The sequence below is a fragment of the Bos javanicus genome, chromosome 2 (assembly GCF_032452875.1).
Source record: "Bos javanicus breed banteng chromosome 2, ARS-OSU_banteng_1.0, whole genome shotgun sequence".
Lineage (NCBI taxonomy): Eukaryota > Metazoa > Chordata > Mammalia > Artiodactyla > Bovidae > Bos > Bos javanicus.
Genome location: NC_083869.1, coordinates 26,058,761 through 26,081,836, shown reverse-complemented (window position 1 = coordinate 26,081,836; position 23,076 = coordinate 26,058,761). Strand labels below are relative to the sequence as shown.

General features: G+C 42.8%; 1 protein-coding gene across 1 annotated transcript in view; it reads left to right on the top strand.

The window, feature by feature from the left end:
• Nucleotides 1–23,076, top strand: part of MYO3B (myosin IIIB) — a 372,181-nt gene that overhangs the window by 144,823 nt on the left and 204,282 nt on the right. The window contains exons 12-16 of the mRNA XM_061435661.1: nucleotides 296–506; nucleotides 1,304–1,451; nucleotides 2,707–2,860; nucleotides 4,066–4,154; nucleotides 5,860–5,989. Of these exons, the coding sequence (XP_061291645.1) occupies nucleotides 296–506; nucleotides 1,304–1,451; nucleotides 2,707–2,860; nucleotides 4,066–4,154; nucleotides 5,860–5,989 (732 nt within the window). The remainder of the gene's footprint in view (nucleotides 1–295; nucleotides 507–1,303; nucleotides 1,452–2,706; nucleotides 2,861–4,065; nucleotides 4,155–5,859; nucleotides 5,990–23,076) is intronic.

Sequence of the window (23,076 nt, the reverse complement as noted above, 5' to 3'; positions counted from 1 at the left end):
CAGACTATAGTCTTCAACAGTTGCTCCAACTAATTTGGTCAAAGACCATCTCCTTCCACATTTTTTTCATCTAACACATGTAAAGAGCTTTCAAAACTGTTTGGGAGGCACTGCATTAGTCTAGGTTCTTCTTGGGGTTCAGGGCCCCACATGTTTATCCTTGGCTCTGAAGTTCTGCAGATACAGCCTGGCACATGGCTGATGTTGAATGAATGCTGGCTAACTGGCTGGCTGGCTGGCTGGCTGGACAGTGGATGTCTACCTCCTCCAGCATTATCCTCACCCTCTCTTCTAGCTGCCTCGGTTCTCTGCATCAGCCCTGAAGAGCTCCAGGAGGCTCTCACCTCACACTGTGTGGTCACTCGGGGTGAGACCATCATCCGCGCCAACACTGTGGACAGGGCCTCGGACGTCAGAGACGCCATGTCGAAAGGCCTGTACGGGAGGCTTTTCAGCTGGATTGTAAATCGCATCAACACGCTCCTGCAGCCAGACAAAAACATATGGCAAGTTCCCCGATGGGCAGAGACCTTGAGGAGGGCTGTCATTGACCCCAGTGTCTCCTAGAATTTCCAAGAGGAAGCATTTGGTCTTCTCTTGGGTTTTCTTTAATGAAGATCTCAGGGCATCTCCTTTAAAAGATGGTGTATTTACACCGGAGAGGCTCATGATTACAGAGCCACTGCATTATGGTGTTTAAAAGAACAAGCTTAGCTGGGAGCTGGGCAAACTGGGTTTGCATCCGGACTCCATAGCTTCATCTGTGCATATCCTAAGTCATAGTTTCCTCATCTGTAAAATGAGAATAATATCCTCCTCCTGCTGCTGTTTTTAGAATCAACTGAGACATTTCATGAGAAGTGTTAAAGCACAGAAATCTCACAGTATTGCTACTTCTACAGCTTTATCTGTGCTAAGCATTAGTGTTTTCTAGATTGTGGAGGAACTGACAGTATCGAATTCTAGAGTCTTCTTCTAACTAAGCCTTGTGGGTGAGAAAGTAGAAGAATAAATGAGCAGCAGGTCCAACCCCTTCAAATAGGGTGGCTCCTCTTTAATCTCTCTATAGATGGAGTTTCTGAGGAAAATTTGAAATTTTGCTGCTTAAAATAAGAGAAGTTGGAGGTACTGTTGAAAGGCTTAGGAAACCAACTGTTTAACACAGAGACTGTTCCTTTCTGAAAGGCGGCAGGATGCCGCTTGCCCTGAGTAGCTACATGTGTAGATAAAAATATAGTCAGTCTCACTGCCCTGAGACTGCTGTTTCCTTCTCTAAAAGGTTTTATTCTTCTCTCTCATGCAGTACTGCAGACGATGGTATGAATGTGGGGATCTTGGACATTTTTGGATTCGAAAACTTTCAGAGAAATTCATTTGAGCAGCTCTGCATAAACATCGCCAATGAGCAAATTCAGTACTATTTCAATCAGCATGTTTTTGCTCTCGAGCAGGTAACAGTGAACTCTGAAGGCCCTGGACGTGGTGGGGAACGTGCCTGCAGGCTGCCCAGAGTTTGAAGCAGAAACCTTGTTAGTGAGGTTAACAGGTCAAAGACTCCAAAGAAAAACCACTGATGAGGCAGTCCTGTCAAAATAACTCGACAATCTAAATGTAGTTTGATAAAAAGAGGTCTTGATTTCTGTGGAAAGGTACATTTCCTCCCTTGAGTGAAGCTGATGACAAGCCAATTATTTAAATGCTGTTTCCAAACTGATTCATATGCATTGCCCAAAATGCTGCATTCTCTTCTGCTTTATTTAACTAAAAATATTTGTGATCACGTCCCAAATGATACCGGATGATCTGGAACTCAGGATAAGGTTCTTGGTTTCCAACTCTCTCACTGACCATATGAATCCCCTGTCTCCTGCATATTAGACCCCACCAGAAGTGGATTGGTATCTTCCGCGAGGAGTAAGATACGTTCTTGGTTTTCTCAACATGGAAATCTTCCCCCCCATGAGTCTAATGGCAAATAAAACAGGATGTAAAGCTAGCGGACCCAAGGTCTGGGGCCCTTATCCTCCACCTCGACCTGAACCCAACCCCAAGACTCTCCTGTATGAAGAGAGAGTATATAGTTGTAAAAACTAAACATTCTGACTAAACTCCTTGTTTTAATGCAAGAGCAAGGAACCCATTAAACTGCTAAGTTAGATAAAGACAAAGTCATGGACTAAAAACACCGATATTGGTTTTATCATGGAAACTGGACAAATCCACAATGCACTCCTCCCCCACCCATCTTGTACAAAACAGACCTTGTTTCAATCCAGTTTACTTCCATTTATTTTCCCAGGAAATCTGGAGTTCTTTTTAGTTTTTTTTTTAGTTCAAGATGATTCCTTTGCAGAAGACAGAAATCTGCTTTCCTCCTGGTTTCAACCAAACTTGTCACCAGAATAAAAAATTTTCAGCTTCCCTTCCTTTCTACATCAGCTTCTCAATTTAAGTTACCAAGTACATGTCTGAGAGACAGAGAGAGACAGAGAGCCAAGGTTCTGTTGCCAACCTTACCACCTGCCATAGGCTCCCTATAGGTCAGTCTTAAATCCTGAGCTTCAACAGTGCTGGATGCAGAAAAGCCTTGTCCTACTCACATAAAACAGACCCTGTTCAGTGTTGCCAGACAGAGAAAGTGCATGCAGCCTGGTGGTACCTAGGCCAGTACTGGGCTGGAGTGATTCACGATCCATTTCCTTCCAGATGGAGTATCAGAACGAGGGCATTGACGCTACCCCCGTGGAGTACGAGAACAATCGCCCCCTCCTGGATATGTTCCTCCAGAAACCCCTGGGACTGCTTGCGCTTCTGGATGAGGAAAGCCGGTTTCCTCAGGCAACGGACCAGACCCTAGTTGGTAGGTACCTTTTAGAAAAGGCATACTTATGTGCAGAAGAGAACTTGGCTATTTGGCTCATATCATCAAATGGTTTATGGAATCCTTCCTGTGTATTTTGGCTACCTGGCGATTGTGAAAATAGAGACTCTGCTTTTAATAAATTGAAATATTCAGAACACATCCTGGTAGGATTTGTGTGTTAAAGCAAACCCGTCACCATTTCTCAAACTCTCCTCACTTTCCTGTTCCTGTAAAGCAAATTACCTTTACCCTATGTCAGTATCATTTTTACACCTTCTGTTCCCCTTATTTTCCATGACCAACACTTGATACCCCTCCTTTTTCATGCCCTTCTCTCATATCTCTATCTGGACCTCCAGCCATTTTTAGTACAACTTTGTATAGAAGCCCTGCTGATGTTCTGGCTTCCTGGCTCATATTTTATGCTGGACATCCCACCTAATACAGTTTTTGTAAAGCTACCTTTTCATTAAATTACCACTGTCTGTGGAGTGATGGTAAAACATCTCCTTCTAGCATTTGGAGTCCTCTGTACTTACCCCCATACCTCTCCATCTCCTCCTCCTCATCAGTCTTCAGCGTTGCGTGTGACCCATCTCTCACTCTGTGAGATCCTTGGGCAACAAAGTCCGACTGCTGCATCCCTTTACTGCTTAGCACGGTTCCTCACACAGAGTAGGCCATCCTTGACCACAGCAGCAACATTATCTGGAGAGGGATGGAGAGGAAGTTTCAAGCCTTTTTCCCAGATGGAAAATTGATTTGTGGAAGAGATTCGCTTCTAGGAGTTGAGAGTGCCACCTTTGACTTCCTTTTAGCTATAAAATTGTCGCAAGTTGTCAAGAGGAATATAAACCAGGATTATTTGCCTTCCATGGAGTATCTTCATGGTTCTAAAGCTAATTGGTTGGTTTTCTGGTGTCATCAGTGTTTATTCTTGGAGTTCTCAGAGAAGAACATGGTATCATCGAGATCAGCTTGACACAAAAGACAACATGAAACAGCTAGATGAGAACTTGAATGTAAATGCCCATCATGTAGGGGGGTGGGGAGGGGATCTTTCTCCATCACTGTACAAATAAGAATAATTTCAGGCTACTCTGAAGTTCCTTATTCTGAGTCGTCATGATTTGAGGAGCGTATTTTTGTCTAAAGGACCAAAGAGTTCCCATTGTAACTTTTAAACATGAAAATCCACACAGATAAATTTGAAGATAATCTTCGATGCAAATACTTCTGGAGGCCCAAAGGAATGGAGCTGTGCTTTGGCATTCAGCACTATGCTGGAAAGGTGAGTTATTAAATCTGAATTTTGACAAGGAACAAGGGTCCACAGTACTCTGTTTGTGGCATTCATGAAATTGCTTGCAGATTTCTTTCTCCTTTTAATTCTTCTTGAATACCTAATCATAATTCTTAAATCTTCTCAGTGGTATTGCTCATGGAAAGTAGCCCCTGGCAAAAAAGCAATTTCTCACTGGGGTGGCCCACAGAGCTGCCATCTGCTTCTCACCTGAGGTTTGGCCTAGAAGTGACAGCTCTCCAGGGAGAAAACATGATGGCTTTTGCAGCGTTTAGTGGTGAATGCTCACATTCAAAAGTAATTTGGAGATGTGTAGGCAACGAAGGAGGGTTAATATCACAGTGGGGCTCAATTTTTAGCACTTTGTAGCACAAGCATATGTCTACAGGGCACCAAAAGTGTCTAGATAAAAAGGGGGGGAAATTCACTTCATCATCCAGATGTTAAGGTTTTACAACATTAACTGAAATTTTCACTTTTCATCCATTATTCTTCAGTCTCAGTTTCAAGTTCCTGAACGAGGTTAGTGAGTGATTCAGGAAATCCCCTCCTCCTGTAGCCAACAATTCATTGCTCATGTTACTCTCTAAGGAGCCATGTGAATTATGGCTAATTGGTTCCGGCAGGGTCTGCTGAGGCCCTGGGCCCAGAAAATGGGTAGGAGTTCAATAAAAGGCATTCTGGGTTATATTGTTGATTTAAGATTTGTTGAAATTATTTTTCACATTCATATTATGGCATGGAAATTAATTTTGCCTGACTGAATGTTGTTTGAAAGGCAATTTAATGTAAGTGAAGAGATTGTTTTTGTCTTCACATAATACATGACAGCATCTATCTTGGATCTTGGCTAGAAATTGCAATCCAGTTTTCCCTCCTAAAAACTTCATTTACCCTAGTGTTGGAGGCTGACTGCACAAGACATCCACCCTGATCCCCGGTCCCCATTCTTCTCCTCTCTCCTGCCTTCCATTCTCGTCCCCTTCTTTGCACCTCTCTTCCCATCTCTGTCCTTTTACACCTATTTTCTAATTACCACTCTTCTTCCCTCTTGTTCTTTCTTAATTTTAAAAGGAAAAAGAAAAGATCTTTTTCCTTCTGGGCTCTGTGTCCTTTCTTGAATTCATTTCTTTGGAGCATCCCTTAAAAAGTCTCTGATCTAAATGTTCTTTGCCCTGAGAACCAAGAATGCTCAGAGCCCCTGAGCCACCACTCAGGTGCCACAAGCACCTTGGGAAGCAGCGAGGGTGAAATGTGTATAGGCATGGAGCCAATCTGCCCGGGCTGGGATGCCTGCCCACCCTGGTGACATGTGTGGCCGTGGCCACATGATTCAGCCTCTCTCTAAGCTTCTGTTTGCCCACAGTGAAATGGAGGCAATAGCAGTGTTAACCTCATCAGATGGATGCTTCTCATATTGTGAGTGGCCAATATAATTATTCTGAAGTGATTTATCTTTGATAGGACTCTCTTCATCAAAGAATAGTTGAACAAGGAGTTAAGATAAACTGGCCTCTCAAAAATTTCAATTGTCCCCCTTATCTGGTGGCCTAGGTTTAAAAGCATGGCTATGTAAAGATGAATTCTATACAGAGATCGATTAATGACTGACCTCAGGCAATGCCAGTGTTGCCTGGCAACACTGTGATGGGGACAGTATTGGCTCACTTGTGATTTGCTCTTTATGTTGCAGGTATTATATGATGCTTCTGGGGTTCTTGAGAAAAACAGAGACACTCTCCCTGCTGATGTGGTGGTCATACTGAGGGCATCAGAAAACCAGCTTCTCCAGCAACTCTTCTCAATCCCTTTGACTAAAACAGGTACTGGAGGGACTTCCCTGGTGGTCCAGTGGTTGGGACACCATGATGCCACTGGTCAGGGAACTAAGATCCTTCATGCAATGTGGCATGACCACAAAGAATAAATTAAAAATTTTAAAAAGACAACAATCAACAACAACAACAACAAATTGGGTACTTGTAACGTCTCTGACAGCCCTAGGCCTGCCTCATGCTTCTACAAGCCTTGCTGGGGTTTTCTCGTTCATGTCTAAATACCACCAGGGCAGTGCTACTAACATTTTGAAATTTGAGCAGGGGTAAAAGTCTATTCACCTGAGTTCAAGAAAAAGAAAATGATTATTTCTTTTGCATTTACTGCACAGCATCAGCCTATATATACATGTGTGTACACACGCACTTTCCATAGCATCAGTTTTTAGACTTCTCATTTTCTCTGCATGATTCCTTTCATTCTTCCATTTATAGAAGTGCATGTTGGGACTTTCCTGGCGGTGCAGTGGTCAGGGCTCCATGCTTCTCCTGCAGTGGGCACGGGTTTGATCCCTGGGTAGGGAACTATAATCCTGCAAGCCACATTGTGTGGCCAATAAAAAAAATAAAAATAAAAACATGTATTATTATGCACTCAGTCACTCAGTCATGTCCAACTCTTTGTGACCCCATGGACCATAGCCCTCTAGGCTCCCTTATCCATGGACTTCTCCAGGCAAGAATACTGGAGTGGGTTGCCATGCCCTCCTCCAAGGGATCTTCCTGACACAGGATTTGAACCTATGTCTCTTATGTCTCCTGAATTGGCAGGCGGATTCTTTACCACTAGCACCACCAGGGAAGCCCATAGTTTATATTATCATAAGTAAGTAAGTGTTAGTCGCTCAGTCATGCCCGACTCTTTGTGACCCCATGGACTGCAGCCCACCAGGCTCCTCTGTCCATGAGATTTTCCAGGCAAGGATATTGGAGTGGGTTGCCATTTACTTCTCCAGGGGATCTTCCCAACCCAGGGATCGAACCCAGGTCTCCTGCACTGCAGGCAGATTCTTAACCGACTGAGCTACAAAGGAAGCCCATGCTGCTGCTAAGTCACTTCAGTCGTATCCAACTATGTGTGACCCCACAGATGGCAGCCCACCAGGCTCCCCTATCCCTGGGATCCTCCAGGCAAGAATACTGGAGTGGGTTGCCATTTCCTTCTCCAATGCATGGAAGTGAAAAGTGAAAGTGAAGTCGTTCAGTCGTATCTGATTCCTAGCAACCCCACGGACTGCAGCCTACCAGGCTCCTCTGTCCATGGGATTTTCCAGGCAAGAGTACTGGAGTGGGGTGCCATTGGTTCATGCTAAATGCTTTAGGATGGTCTTGGTTTACCTAGAATTATTGAGAAGATTATTTCTATTTATGTATGATTTCAAGTAATGGGACTGGGGCCAATCAGTCATCCAGTCAGGCAGTCCTGAAAAGTTACCTGGTCCAACTTCCCACTTAGTCATCGACTAAGCCCACCACTGTTTCTAACCAACTTGGAACAGATGTGTCACTGGCCTATATTCACAGCCTTTGTCTCCTTAGAGTCAGCTTCTGTGTAGTTGTTAAGTCGGGCCTCATTCAAGATTAGGAGGCCAAAAGATGGACCATCCTAGTCTTTACTGTTTTACCCAATGGGTTCTAACTGGGTCACGTGCCTTTGATTTATCTGGGATTCTGCTGCTGTTGGCTGGGCAACAGACTTGAGCTTCCCATAGCTCTCCTCTCAAGGGCCTTATGTTTTTGAGGCTATGTCTGGAAACAGCTACTTTTAAAAAAGGAGGCAGAGAACCTCTCTATCATTGTTCATAATTTCTTTTTCTTTTCGTGTCCCTTGTCTGATCATTGGCATTGTGTCTAGCTCGGAGCCTATGCAAGCTAAAAGAGTGGTTGCCAGGTCTGAATTTTAGCAACGTGCACAGGAAAGAAAAGCTTACTTAAGAAAAAAGTCACAGTCTACAACCTTTGCTTCATCTTTACTTTGAAACCAGCTTTTAACTTTTTTTAAACATGCTCCCTTAAGAATAGTAGAGTGCCCCCCCGAAGGCTGCCCTCCAGCTTCTTCTCCAGACCTCCCTTGGAAACAGCCAGGATTTGGTTTTATTATCAACTTCTGGGAGAGTGGGCAGCTGTGGGCTGAGCTGGGGCTCCCTCACCAGAGACTGAGGGGTATGCTCACTAGGTGACTCTGCAGAGTCAAAGAGGCAGCCATTTTTTAATAGGAGACATCCTCTTTGAAATAAAATATATCCAAGTGACTTGTTAGCTAGCATTTATACCCTCCTGTATATAAGAGTAATGACTTGTCAAATCCATTGACAATTTTGGAATTTCAAATTTTTCAATCTTTGGCAAAATAAAAACAAGTTCAAGTCTTGGCCACTGGGTGGCGCTGTGCCAGAAGTCATGCTCTGCAGCAGCCACTGCTGCCCGTGATCCCCTAAAAGCTGGGGAGGAACAAAAACAAAGAGATATCCTCTGCTTCTTTTTGCTTTTCTCTGAAACAACTTTCCTCCTGTCTTATAACCTTCTGAATCTTGCCTTGAAACTGCACCCTACAGCACCTGGAGGAAACAAAAGAGAGAACTGAGACGAGAACAAACATGTTTTCCTGACAAGCTTCCTTGTATTTTTGAGTTGTATATTATGCATAATAATTTCTTTTGAAATCCTTAGCTTTGCTTTTCTCCACATTTTGAGTATAATTATGAAAAGTTTAGTAAGCACGATTCTGTTTTCTTTTTCTGAAATTATTCATGGAAAAAATACCTTCAATCAACAAACATTCATTGAAGAGTTGCTAATAAATAAGGCACTGTATAGGCGGTAAATTGGGATATAATGTGGCTTTGCCCTAAAAGCAACTGGAACTTTCTTTTACCTTCACTTTCTACCTAGAATTGAGCACTAATTTATCTCATTATGACAATATTTGCCTTCAAATCTCAGTTTTAAAGAGATTGTATATCCTCTGTTGAAAGTCTGAACGTTAATTAAGCTTCTAAAGTTTAAAAGTGTCACATTCTATACTTTCTGGTTTTACTATATTACATCCCTTGAAAGTAGAAAAACCCAACTGGACAGAAAAGGTTGTATTGTGTTTGCTAAAAATACAAACGTTTATTTCCAGCACATACCCTTTAGGAAGGGCAGTGTGGCTGTCCATCTCAGCATTGGGGCTGGAAGCGAGATCCCACACATCCTAGCATTTTGCAAGAGAATATATATGTGTTAGTCGTTCAGTTGTGTCCGACTCTTTGAACCCCATGGACTGTAGCTCACCAGGCTCCTCTATTCATGGAATTTTCCAGGCAAGAATACTAGAGTGGTTTGCTATTCCCTTCTCCAGAGGATCTTCCTGACCCAGGAATCAAACCTGGGTCCCTCACATTGTAGGCAGATTCTTTACTGATGGAGCTACCAGGGAGCTTCCCTTGCAAGAAAATATGCTAGTATTTTCAGTGCGTGAGAAACTATTTTCTTGGTCATTTAAATTTTTATTTATCCTGCTTGAAACACTTAAAGGGGGCATTAGTTCAATGAGCATAGATATTATGGGCAATTACTTTACGAATTTCTTTTAGGGGATGAACTACAGAGAGGAAGGAGAAAGGTCAAAGATTGGAAGCCTTGGAGGCTATTAACCCCAAACTTTAAAAAGAGGTCCAGCGTTTGGCTCCTCAGTTTCAAGAAGAGAGACTGCCAAGGGGAGTTTGGCAATACTCTGGTTCCTGGTCTTGGTGGTGACTACATGGATATTGGCTTTATAATATTCATTATGCTGTACGTTTATATTTTGGATACTTTTTTACACATGCAATCAATTTCATAATAATACTTGTTTCCCCCAAAGGATAGAGAAAGTGAAAGTGAAGTCGCTCAGTCGTGTCCAACTCTTTGGGACCCTGTGGACTATAGCCTACCAGGCTTCTCCGTCCCTGGGATTCTCCAGGCAGGAATACTGGAGTTGGTTACCATTTCCTTCTCCAGGGGATCTTCCCGACCCAGAGATCCAACCTGGGTTTCCCGCATTGTAGGCAGATGCTTTAACCTCTGAGCCAAGAGATGGTATCTTAAAATGCCTCCTCTCCCAGGACTGCTGGGCGGGTGACAATCCCTTCATTAGTGTATTTCAAACAGAAGTATCAGCACTTGGTTTAATCTCTTATCAAGGTTAAGAGGGTTAACCTCTGGGTGTGTTTGTGTAAAACTATAATATAAAATCAGAGAGAGTACTCCAGTTGGCATTTTCCTTTCTCCTGCACCCACCTTCCTGTTCACTGAAAAGGTTATAAAACATGGAGCATGAGATCATGAGGTTCAGGGTCCTCAGCTCCTCCCAGGTTGCTGCAGTGCCCTTCCCAGCAGCTGTTTCTGTGGGCACCGAGCTGTGCCTGGTGTGGAATCACCTCTGCCTGATGGGTGCCTTCTCGTTCTGAGATGCCCAGTGACCATCAGATAAACAGGCAGCTATAGTCAGTAAGGATCCTGTCTCTTCCCCTCTTTGCTTTTGCAACCACTCTTTGGCCACTTCAGACGTGATAAAATTTTCTTTGTAATCCTTCCTTTTGATAAGAAATTCTCTGAAGACTTTATATGTGAAAATTTGTTGTGGCAGCAACACTGCTTTCCAACCCTTCAGCTGGGACTTTTCAAACTAATGATCCAGGTAGAAAAACATTAAAAGGAAAGATGTTATAACATGGTTTCATGGCCTATTTTCCTGTTTGGGGAATATTCCACTTGCTACAAGTAAACTAGAGAAAAGTTCAAAAGGCTCAGGGGAGGAAAGAGAAGAGGAGGTTTCAAAAAGAACTTGAAAAATCCATTTCTGTCTTTGAATCATGAATTTTGATTTTCAAATGGGAGTTTGGGGTTTTAAAAGAATTAGGAACTTTGGAGAAGCTAGGGGAAAAAAAAAAAACAAGAGTAAAACTAGAGAGTTATTCTCTGAGCCTCAGAGTCTGGTTTTGCTTCAAAATCTGGAACTGAGTTTTTTTGTACTGTTGTCTTCTCTCTGAGGGTTCTGAGGTTTCCTCTCTTGGAATATGCAAGTAAAAATCAATGGTAAATTCTATCTTGACTTCATTGGCTCCCCTTATAATTTGGAGAGGGGACAAGACGAGCCCCCCCATTGTATCTGCAGAGCTTTGTAATACCCTGCTGAAATCCTTGCTGTGAATTGCCTGATCCTGATTCTGTAACTCCCCAAATTAACAGCATTAAGGTCGTAAGGGGATGCCTTTTTGTAACCATCTCTCAGAGTTCTCATTTTCCACTTCTGGCTCTTTTTCCATTCTGGCAGTTCAGCGTATGAGTCTGGCAAGATGAGCTGACTCTAGGTGACAAAGTTCCAAGTCACAGACGTGGACAGTGCTTGGCCCTTCCTGAAATGGAGGAAGGCCCGAATAAGCCAACCCTGTTCGGGAGCCCTGCTGACTCATTTCCTCCTCGAACAGAGACCTGCCTTTTTCTTCTAATTTGGGAGTGCATCTCAGTCAACCGATAATATATATTTATCATCTTTCTATTAATAGATATGGTGCTATGCATAGGTGCTTTTTAGAAGGAATAAAAGAAAATCCCAGCCAGAATAGGCTGACAGAGAAAGAGTGCTAAGTCCTAAAATGTATAAAGGATGCACAACATCCTGTGTGCAGCAATATATGGGGGGTGCATATAGGCACTGTATCTATACAGGTAAAAATAGAAGGAAAAGTCATGGAAATATCATGAGTCAGAGTAGGGAAAGAGTTCTCTTAACTAAGAAAGGCTTCTTGGAAGAGATTTTCCGCCCCCCCTAATAGACTAGAGAAAATTGAACAGTCTGGTGTAATGAGGCATTCTGCACCAGGGTGTATAGCCCTGGAAATGAGGAGAGGTGGCGGGGGGTGAATAAGTGAACAGGACAAAAAGGAAAGGACTCGGGGCAGAGAGAGAAGTGAAATGAAGCGAAAGTTGCTCAGTTGTGTCCAGGCCAGAATACCAGAGTGGGTAGCTGTTCGCTTCTCCGGGGGATCTTCCCAACCCTGGGATTGAACCCAGGTCTCCCGCATTGCAGGTGGATTCTTTACCAGCTGAGCCAACAGGGAAGGGGAAGCAAATGGAAGAACAATAGTGGGCTCCTGATGCTGATCCGAAATGCTCAGGGTGGGGGGCAAGGTGGACTTCTGCAGGGACAGCTTTAGGGTGAGAAAGGAAAACTTAAATAGGGTGTTAAAGACTAATTAGAGAGAACCAGGGTGCCCCAAGGAGTCTATGTGGAGCTCTGTGTGAACAGATGCTCAATAAATACTTTCACATTCTACGTTTAGATCTAGCATGAGTTATTTTATATATAAGGTGTGAGATAGAGACTTGTTTTTTTTTTTTCATAAATATGTCTAGTTATTCCAAAACCATTTATTGAAATGACTGTCTTCTCCACTGATTGCTTTTACATTTGTCGAAAACCAATTGGTTATGTGTGGGGGTCTGTTTCATTGGTATGTGTCTAACTCATGGATGCCACAATGTCTTCACTCATAGCTTTACAGTAAATCTTAGGAGCACATAGTGTGATTGCCTCGGATTTATTCTTCTTTTTCAAAAACTTTTTGGCTATTCCAGTTTGTTTGTCTTTACATGTAAACTTTAAAAACAGCTTATCTATATCTATAGAAAGGCCTACTGGGATTCTGATTGCTGTTGCATGAAATCTATGGGTCAATTCAGGAAGAATTTTTATGTTTACTACAATGAGTCTTTCAGTCTATGAACACACCATGTCTGTTTATTTGGATTCTCTTTGATTTCTTTAATTAGTATTTTGTTTTCACATGCAGATCTTGTACATGTTTTGTTAGATTTATATCTCAGTATTTCAGTTTTGGGAACTAGTATTGTTCTATTCGGAGAAGGCAACGGCACCCCACTCCAGTACTCTTGCCTGGAAAATCCCATGGATGGAGGAGCCTGGTAGGCTGCAGTCCATGGGGTCACTAAGAGTCAGACACGACTGAGAGACTTTACTTTCACTTTTCACTTTCATGCATTGGAGAAGGAAATGGCAACCCACTGCAGTGTTCTTGCCTGGAGAATCCCAGGGACGGGGGAGCCTGGTGGGCTGTCATCTATGGGGTCGCACAGAGTCGGACACGACTGAAGCGACTTAGCAGCAGCAGCAGCAGCATTGTTCTATTCTACCATAGGATTTTGTGGATTGACCTTGTCTTAAAGGATCTTGCTAAACTCACTTGTTAGTTCTAGGAGTTCTGTTTGATTTTGTTTTTGCAGATTTCTTGGGGTTTCTACATAGACAGTCATGTTATCTGTTAATGAGAACCCTTTTTTATTTTTCTTTCCAATCTTACACCATTCATTTCTTTTTCTTGCCTTGTTTGACTGGCTATGACTTTCAGTATATAGCTGGATGGAAGGGGTGAGAGGAAACATCTTGCTTTGTTCTGGATCTTGGGGTAGAGCATCCACTCTTTCACCGTTAAGTATGGTGCTGGCTGTGGTTATTATGTAGGTGCCCTTTCACTTGCTATCCCCTCTGTGTGGATATTTCCCCCAAGACATACCCATACCCATTGCACTTTCTTCAGGTCTTTTCTCAAAATCTACTTTCCCTGGCTACCTTGGTAAAAAATTTCAACCTACTGAATACTTATAAATCCATTTCCTGTTTTATCTTTTTCCTTAGCACTTATCACGACCTAACTTACTAGATATAATTTACTTGTTTATTGTCTGTCTTCCTCCAGTATAAAGTAAGTATCTAGATAGCAGGAATTTTGTCTGGTTTGTCCATTACTGTCTCTTCAAAGTTTTAGCAATACCTAGTATATGGTAGCCACTCTCTATGTATTTGCTGAGTAAATGAATGGATGGTTGAACCAAATCTACCCATCTTCCTGCGTCTGTTCCCATTTTGTTTTCCTGCTAATCTAAATGACTGAACCATCCTTACTGTCATTACAAGCGACTCTCTGTTTGCCTCTTCATTCCCTTCCTCACCTTCACAAGGGCTTTCATCCCGCAGTTATTCCTCCTCTCTTCTGCATCAGCTATTTATTCTCTTAATGTGGTCATCCTCATCAACATAGTATCTTCTGTCTTTTTGACTGCTTGTTATGGGTTGAATTGTGTCTCCCTCCCCAAAAATATGTATGTTGAAATCCAAACTCCTAGTTCATCAGGATGTGACTCTGTTTGGAAATAGGGCCCTTGCAGAAGCAATTGAGGTAAAATGGAGTCACCAAGATGGGCCCTATGCCAGTATGACTGGTGTCCTTATTAAAAAGGAAAATTTGGACAGAGTCACACAGAGAATGTCAGGTGAAGATGAAGTCAGAGAGCAAGGCGGTGCCTCTACAGCCCCTCTCTCCTGCATCTCCTAACCAAATTCTGCTTCTGCTCTCTCCTCACCCAGCCTGACAGCTAAACAGTCATCTTTCTAGGAATAGAAATGTGATGATGTCACCGCCCTGCTTAAAGCCTCCCATGGCTCCTCATCACACCTAAAATAAAATCCAGACTCCTTTGCTTACCTGAAACTCTTAACGTAAAGTCCCCATCTTCTTGAACTCTTTCCCTCCCTCTCTGCCTTCATTCTGTTCCTCAGACAGTCCAAGCCTTTTCCTGACTCAGCACCCGCTGCTCACTCTGCCTGGGACATTCTTTGCCCAGATCTTTACAGATCTATCCTTGTGATCCAGAATTTAGCTTAAACGTCACTGCCAAAGAGAGGCCTCCTCTGTCTACCCAATGGATGATAGCCCCCTGCTTCCCCACCCACTCTGTCATGACACCCTGTTTAACTGTCTCCATCAGGAGCTGACATAATCTTGTCTGTCTCTCTTCTATGACCTGCCCCCTACCCTCCTTTCCTAATGCATAGTGAGTCCTAGTAAATATTTGTCAAATAACTCACTAACTCCTGCACGGTAGAAAATCTAAAGGTAAAATCCAATTCTTGACTTCTAATCTGTGTTAGTTTCCTAGGGCTGACATAATGGGGCACCACAGACAAAACATGACTTAAAGGTACTGTCTCACAATTATGGAGGGTAGACGTTCACGATCAAGATGTGTGCAGGTTTGGTTTCTTCTGAGACCTCTCTCTTTGGCTTGTAGTTTTCTGCCTTCTCAGGGCTCTCACATGGTCACGCCTTGGTCTGTGTGTACATTGTCTGTGTCCTCTTATAAGGATGCTGGTCATCTTGGATTGAGACCTACCTGTATGACTTCATTTGCCCTGAATCACCTTTTAAAGGTTCTATGTCCAAAGGTGGTCACCTTCCGAGGGACTGAGCGTTAGGACTTGAACATATGAACTCAGTGTGCAGGAGGGAGGCTACAATTTAGCCCATGCCGCTGCTGCTAAGTTGCTTCAGTCATGTCCGACCCTGTGCGACCCCATAGACGGCAGCCCACCAGGCTCCCCGTCCCTGGGATTCTCCAGGCAAGAACACTGGAGTGGGTTACCATGTCCTTCTCCAATGCATGAAAGTGAAAAGTGAAAGTGAAGTCACTCAGTGATGTTTTGACTCTTAGCGACACCATGGACTGCAGCCCACCAGGCTCCTCCATCCATGGGGTTTTCCAGGCAAGAGTACTGGAGTGGGGTGCCAACAATTTAGCCCATAGCAGATCACTAATTGGAGAAGGCAATGGCAACCCACTCCAGTACTCTTGCCTGGAAAATCGCATGGACAGAGGAGCCTGGTGGGCTGCCGTCTATAGGGTCGCACAGAGTCAGACACGACTGAAGTGACTTAGTAGCAGCAGCAGCAGTAGAATCACTAATTGTTGTAGGAGCTGTTTCATATTAGCCCCCTTACCAGGGGGCATGTGAGGCCACCACTTTTTCCTACAAAGCCCAGGGACTATTCTGTTTACCCAGAGAGAGTTTACAGCCTCACCCAGTCAGAGAAAGAGATCTCTGCCCGCTCTCCTTTCCTTCATCCCTCCTCCCACACCAGAGCAGCCAGTTCAGAGCAGACTTATGGGAGACAGGCCTCCTTCAAGTCCTGGAGGTATCCAGCCTGGAGGGAAAGGGGCAGTGGGAAAAAAAGCTTTGACTTGAGGTGATTTTAAAGGTCAAAAACAAATAAGAAGGAATCTTCAAGTCCAAAAGTAATCTCTAATAACAGAAAATCTGTGACATGGAGCTAAAATATAGTTAAGGGAGCTGCCATCCTCAAAGAAAGGAGAGGTAACAGCATGGATGGGGACGTAACAGGGAAAAGTGGAGCTGTTTCTTGTTTATCCCCAGTACACTGAAATCCCTGGGTGTAAGTTTCATGAGGATAGGATTTTGTCCATTTAGTAGACTCCTCTTTCTAGCTCCTAGAGAGGTGCTGGGCACATGGGAGATGCTCACGAGAGTCTGTCTGTTCAGGCAGGGAGTGTACTTTGAGAACGGATTTCCCTCATGGTCTTGAGAGCACTTGAAACACATCAGAAATGTGTGTGTCGTCCTGATTTATGGTGCTGACAGGGAGCCCACCAACGTGAGAGATTTGTTTTAACAAGTTGTGAAATTCAGAGCTCCATCTAGAGCTCTGGATTTGGAATCTGGAGAGACAAATGTGATGCCCTGTCAGGACTCAGGTTCTAGAGAAGTGCAGATAGACTTGTAGTTACATCCAGCATCTGAGATTGATTGCCAGCCCCTTTCCTTATGTGGAGTGGGCAGGGTAGGGCTTTCTCAGAAGCAAGCAGCACACTCATGCCTAAAGCACAGAGTGTACTTTGCTGGGAAGCACGAGATCCATGTTTTCTCTTAGAAACCTCGCTGCCCTGGGGACTCTGGGTGCGTGTGAAGTCACACTCCCTTCTATTGCTGCTGCAGCCGGCTGGAGAACAGAAGGCCTCTGCTGTCAGTTTCCATGAGGAACAGTGTCCCCTTCTACCCTTTACAGAGGGTCCTGGCAGCAGCTGAACCATCCCAGGAGAGACTTGACACCTTCCTACATCTCCCTTTGTTAATGGTTTTCAGCCCTCGTCTAGAAGAATCACTGGTTGTCTTTGTTAGACTTGTTGAGGACAAAATGGGTGTGTGGTATGGCTGTGGGAGGAAGAGAGCATCTCTTGAAATTCTTTTGTTTTCCTTTTCCCTGAATGCCTTCAGGTTTTGAGTTGTATTCTCCAAGTACTGTTTTTCTTTTTGCTTGTTTATTCATTTGTCTCTTTGTTCACATGTAAGCAGCTTAAAATTTTCTTTCCTTTTAAAAAGTCTACCTGCAGTTTGTTCTACCCTATCAGCTGTGTGGAGAAGGCAATGGCACCCAACTCCAGTACTGTTGCCTGGAAAAATTCCATGGATGGAGGAGCCTGGTAGGCTGCAGTCCATGGGTCACGAAGAGTTGGACACAACTGAGCGACTTCACTTTCACTTTTCACTTTCATGCTTTGGAGAAGGAAATGGCAACCCACTCCAGTGTTCTTGCCTGGAGAATCCCAGGGACGGCGGAGCCTGGTGGGGTGCCATCTCTGGGGTCACACAGAGTCAAACACAACTGAAGTGACTTAGCAGCAGCAGCAGCGGCAGCTGTGATGGAGTAACAAGCCATGGATTGTAAGTCAGTAGACAAGCTGAGCTCCACCTGAGTTGGTACTTTGCATCCACTGGGTTTAATTCAGTTCTCTGAACAAGCTTCCCATCTGCAAAGTGAAAGCTTTGCATGAAGAAGAACCTCTCTATTAGAAGGAAGCTTAAGATCAAACAGACCAACCTCTAGTGACTCCGTGGCCAGATTTTGTCTGCAGTTACTGTGGTTTGACTTCCCTGGTGGCTCAGGCGGTAAAGAGTCTGCCTACAATGAGGGAGACCTGGGTTCAGTCCTGGGTCAGGTAGATCTCCTGGAGAAGGAAATGGCAACCCACTCCAGTATTCTTGCCTGGAAAATCCCATGGACGGAGGAGCCTGGTGGGCTATAGTCCATGGGGTTGCAAAGAGTTGGACACAACTGAGCAACTTCCCTTTTTTTCACTGTGGTTTGAAAGCTCTCACTGGGCTCTCTTCTGTTCTTTGGTCTATTGCACCATGCTGTCTAGTGGGAAAGAAAATGTTACAGGAGCCACATTTTAAAAAGTAAAAAGAAACATGCCTTAGTCCATTTGGGCTGCTATAACAAAATATTAGAGACTGGGTGGCTAATAAACAGCAGAAATTTAGTTCTCACAGTTCCAGAGGGTGAAAAGTCTAAGATCAAGCCACCAACAGAGTTTATGATTGACGAGGGACCATGTCCTGGTTCATAGTTGGCTGTCTTCTCACTGTGTCTTCAGATGGCCGAAGAGGTGAAGGAACTCTCTAGGGCCTCTTTTATGAGGAAACAGATCTTATTGATGAGGGCTCTGCTTCTGCGAATCACCTAATTAACTCCCAAAGGCCCTACCGCCAAATATCATCACATTAGAGGCCCGGACTTAGTGTATGAATTTGTGTGTGTAGGGGACGGGGGACACAAACATTTAGTCTACAGCACAGAAAACATTAATTTTACTAATATATCTTTACTCATGATATCAAAATATTATCATTCAACATTGTAATCAATATAAAATTATTGAGATGCCTTACTTTTTCTGTTTTACTAAGTCTTTGAAGTCTGGTGTGTATTTTTCGCTCATGGTGCATATCATTTCGGACGAGCCACACAGTTCACATGTACTGCAGCCACTACATTGAATAACATGGCTTCAGAGAGCTGCTGCCCTGGCCACAGATGCGCCTCATTTCTGCCCTCAAAGAGAACTGAAGAAATGCCAAAGAGCCCTTCTTCTTGCTCGTCCTTCCAAAGAAAATAAATACTTCTTTCTTCATAAAGTAATATTTTATTACATTCATACTTCAGCCTATTTCCCAGTGTGTGAGAAAAGTCATTGTTCTGGATTTGCAGAGCTCCAGCACAAGCCTGTTAAAAGTTCCCGTGGCTCTCTTTGCCGAGATAGAAAGGTCCCATATTATCAGCATCAAGAGCGATGTTTTCCAACATGTGTTTCATAAAACTTAGGTTTGTGAGATGTGATGAGGTGTGATGTGAAGAAATTTCCATGGTAGAAAGTGTGGGGAATACTAAGTATGAAATTCCAATAAGTGTCTTTATTGCAGAAATACCGAGAGATGGCTCGCATGTATAGATCTTCTGAAACCAGTAAGATGCTTCAAAAAGCATCTTGAGGATCAAGAGTCAAGTGGCACTCAATGAGGCAATGCTGTTCGGAAAATTTTCTCCCTGAGTCTTTCTTTTCCAGGGCAATCTTCCAGTGTGGCTCTTAAATCCATTTCCAAAAGTTTCTCATACTTTCCTAGCTCTAGGGACCCTGTTCCTACTATGTCCTTGAAAAACAAAAACTAAAATAACCTTCTCTGATGAGTTATAATATAATGGCTCTAATATTGGGAAAGTATCTGTTGTGAATCAGATCCACTATCTTTCCTCAGTCTATTTTAATATACTACTTCTCTCATAGCTCCCACTTGTGACAGTGAATGCACATTTTAGTTTTAAGTGGAAGTACAATTTAGGGCCATTTTATTTCTTTAATGATCTTGGGAAGTACAGCAAATATGGTAGCTTTGATTTTTCAAATGGTCAAAAATGCAAGAAAAACAAATTCTGCTTCTCTCACCAGCATTCCTTCTCATTCATAGAGAAGAAATATGTTCCCATTTAAGATGAAAGGTTCTTTGCATTTATTTCATAGCTCATATTGAGGAAAAGTCTCAAGGCCATTTATAGTTTATTAATTCAAAATCTCTTTATAATGGGGCTTTCAGGTCATCTTCCCTCACCCCTCAACTTACTGTAAGATAACTCGAGGCACTCCAAATCAAGTGAGTTAGAAACAGAGCCATCATAATTATAATCTCCCTGCTTAGAAATGGATCACAACTTAATGCTTTTTTCCCAGGAATTTGGGTCATGTTAATAAAAACTGTATTTTTCTCTTTAGAACACAATACCAGCTTCTAACAGTCTGGTCCATATGTTAGAAGCATATAAAAGTTAATCATTTTGCTCTGGTGCCAGCATGTTGTGTGCGAAGAGAAGCTGTAAACCACAGCTGTGTGGAGAAACAATTGTGAACTTTACTGGCTTGCACATGTGAGATGTCAGTAAACTAAATAAAATGTCACTTAACTTTACTGGAGAGTTGGAAGTGGGGAAGGAGCATTTAGTAGAGTGGTTCCATTCTTTACATTTCATAAGGACAGTTCAAGTTACATAAAACCCAGATCAACTGTTTTCCAGATGATTAGATTTGGCTTAGTCACAAGGATAATGATTGCTGGGTAATCAATGGAAACTGTGTGCAGTTGACCTAGTTTGGTGTGTAAATGACTAAAAAATTCAGACATCATCTAAAATCAATTGGGTTCAATCAGTTTGGCCAGGCAGCAGGCCCCTCAGTTACTCAGTGGTCTTCCTTGAATATGACCAGAAACCCTGAAATAACCACAAAATCTATAATTAGGCCATCCTAGTTGATGGGCTCTCTCAGCATCACTGCTCCATGCTTTGCACGGTGGGCATCTGACCTTTGGCCATAGGCCTGTATACTCTGCCACCATTTTCTTTCTTAGTGAACTGGGGACATGGCTCACAATGTTGTATTAAATACTTCATTCTACACATTTACCATAGTGCCTACTACACTGTAAGCATTTAATAAATGTTAGTAGTATTTTCCTAGGTGAAGCTTGTAGTATAGAACCCACCTGCCAATACAGGAGATGTAAGAGATGCAGTTTCTATCCCTGGGTTGGAAAGATCCCCTGGAGGAGGGCACAGCAACCCACTCCAGTGTTCTTGCCTGGAGCATCCCAGGAACAGAAGAGCCTAGCAGGTTACAGTCTATAGGATCACAAAGAGCTGGACATGACTGAAGTGATTTAGCATGCAATAAATGTTAGTATTTAAATATTATTAACTCTTTTCTGATCCAGAGCAGAGAGGCGAATATAGAGCAAAATAAGTGGATTTCTACATATATTTCCTTATCTCTGATCGATTTTTTAAAAAGACAATAAATAAAATTATATAGTACTATGAGTCCTCCTTCCTTCTTTCCTTCCTTTCCTCCTTCCTTCCCTTTTCTCTTTCTTTCTGTTGAGTGTTTGTGATTTCTCTGTTTTGAAAATAGTATCCTAAGAATATAAACAGGAAAGAATAAAATAAACCCTCAAATCTTACATCCTCAGTTTATTTTCTTTTCTAGTCATCCAATCCAACATTTAATAAGGTTCTAGGGAATAGAAAATTGTATAGTCTATAAAACTCTGATTAGCCATAACCTCTAGTTAATAACATTTTGTAAATCTCAAAATATATGCTGAAGAGATGACCACTGAGTCAAGTGATTTAGCTTAAACTAAAACTCTTGGCCGAGTAGGGCTTCTAGGGGTTCCATGTGGCTCTAATCAAATCCCCTATACCAGCAACATCTGCATCTCCACTCACCACTGAAACTCTATTCACTGTAAATTTAACAGAAACACTCTATTCCCAAAACTCAATAAATGTTCATCCAGCCTTCTGGATGATGAAATCCAAATATTAAGAAGGTAAGTAACTCATTCAAGCCTTCCTACCAAGTAAGTGACAGAGCTGAGAAAAATCCCAGGTGGTTCGACCCTAGCACTCACGGTCTTAACCACTTCACCTCTGCAATCTGGGGCTCCAATAGTTTGAGCAAAGATTCTGAAATATGAAGGGAGTGTGCCATGGCCAGAGAGCAGCATAAAATTCAGGGTACGTGGAGGGAAGTGAGGTGAGCTGCGGCCTACTCCTAAAAGGGCATTGGATGTCATGTTAAATAAATGTAAGGCCACACATATTCACTCATTCATTCACATATATTAACTGGGTGTCTACTACATGCTAGGTAAATTGTGCTAAGTACCAGGTCTAGAGTAGTAAATAGAATGGACTTAGTGCCTGCCCTAAGGGAGCTTAGACTCCAGTGAGGAGTCACAGACAGTGTTTTAATTAGATTAATTAAATTAATTAATTAGATTCATGGGTAGCTTTCAGTGTCACATCAAGGAACATTTTTGGCTTTGATGAGACATTTTCTGCTCATCTATGGTGCTCTACTAACTGTGTAAAATGGTTCACAGTCAATTGCTATTTCTTTGGAATAATGAGTGTTTCTTTTTGGATGACTGAAAGAAGAATCTGTGATACTGAAGTTTGCCAAGAGGTAGTAGATATGATCCACCTATAAGGCAAGGGTAGGAATCATTTGAAATGTAGTTCCAGTGAATTATACCATGTTCAATAAACTTTTTTTTTTTAGCACCTACTATTTGTAGAGTGGGCTTCCCTGGTGGCTCAGACAGTAAAGAATCTGCCCACAATGTGGGAGACCTCAGTTTGATCCCTGGTCGGGAAGCTCCCCTGGAGAAGAGAATGGCAACCCATTCCAGTATTCTTGCCTGGAGAATTCCATGAACAGAGGAACCTGGCAAGCTACAGTCCATAGGGTTGCAGAGGATACAACTGAGCAACTAACCACACACACACATTTGTAGAGCTCTTCACAAGTCTTGTAGAAGGTGCTGAAGAAATAATTTTTGAATTAATGAATGAGAATAGAAATATTTAGTGCCTGGCTTCAGAGATCTTGTAACTGGTATAAGGAAAAAAGCCATTTCTAAAGACAAATACCAATATAAGGTAAAATATTTGCATTGACTTAAAAGGACTCAGACACATACCCACTGACTACCTGAAGCCTTTAGAATTAGTACAGAATTGTGATGCTTGTAGAGTTCCTTTATCAGAGAATAGGATAAGATTTTAATTAAGGGAGATTTGGACATCAACAGTTATTCTGAATGCTGTGTCACAGTTTCATAAAGCCAAGTTCTCAGAAACAGCAATCAGTTCAGTTCAGTTCAGTCCCTCAGTTGTGTCCAACTCTTTGCGACCACATGGATTGCAGCATGCCAAGCCTCCCTGTCCATCACCAACTCCTGGAGTTTACTCAAACTTATGTCCATTGGGTCGGTGATGCAATGCAACCATCTCATCCTCTGTCATCCCCTTCTCCTCCTGCCTTCAATCTTTCCCAGCATCAGG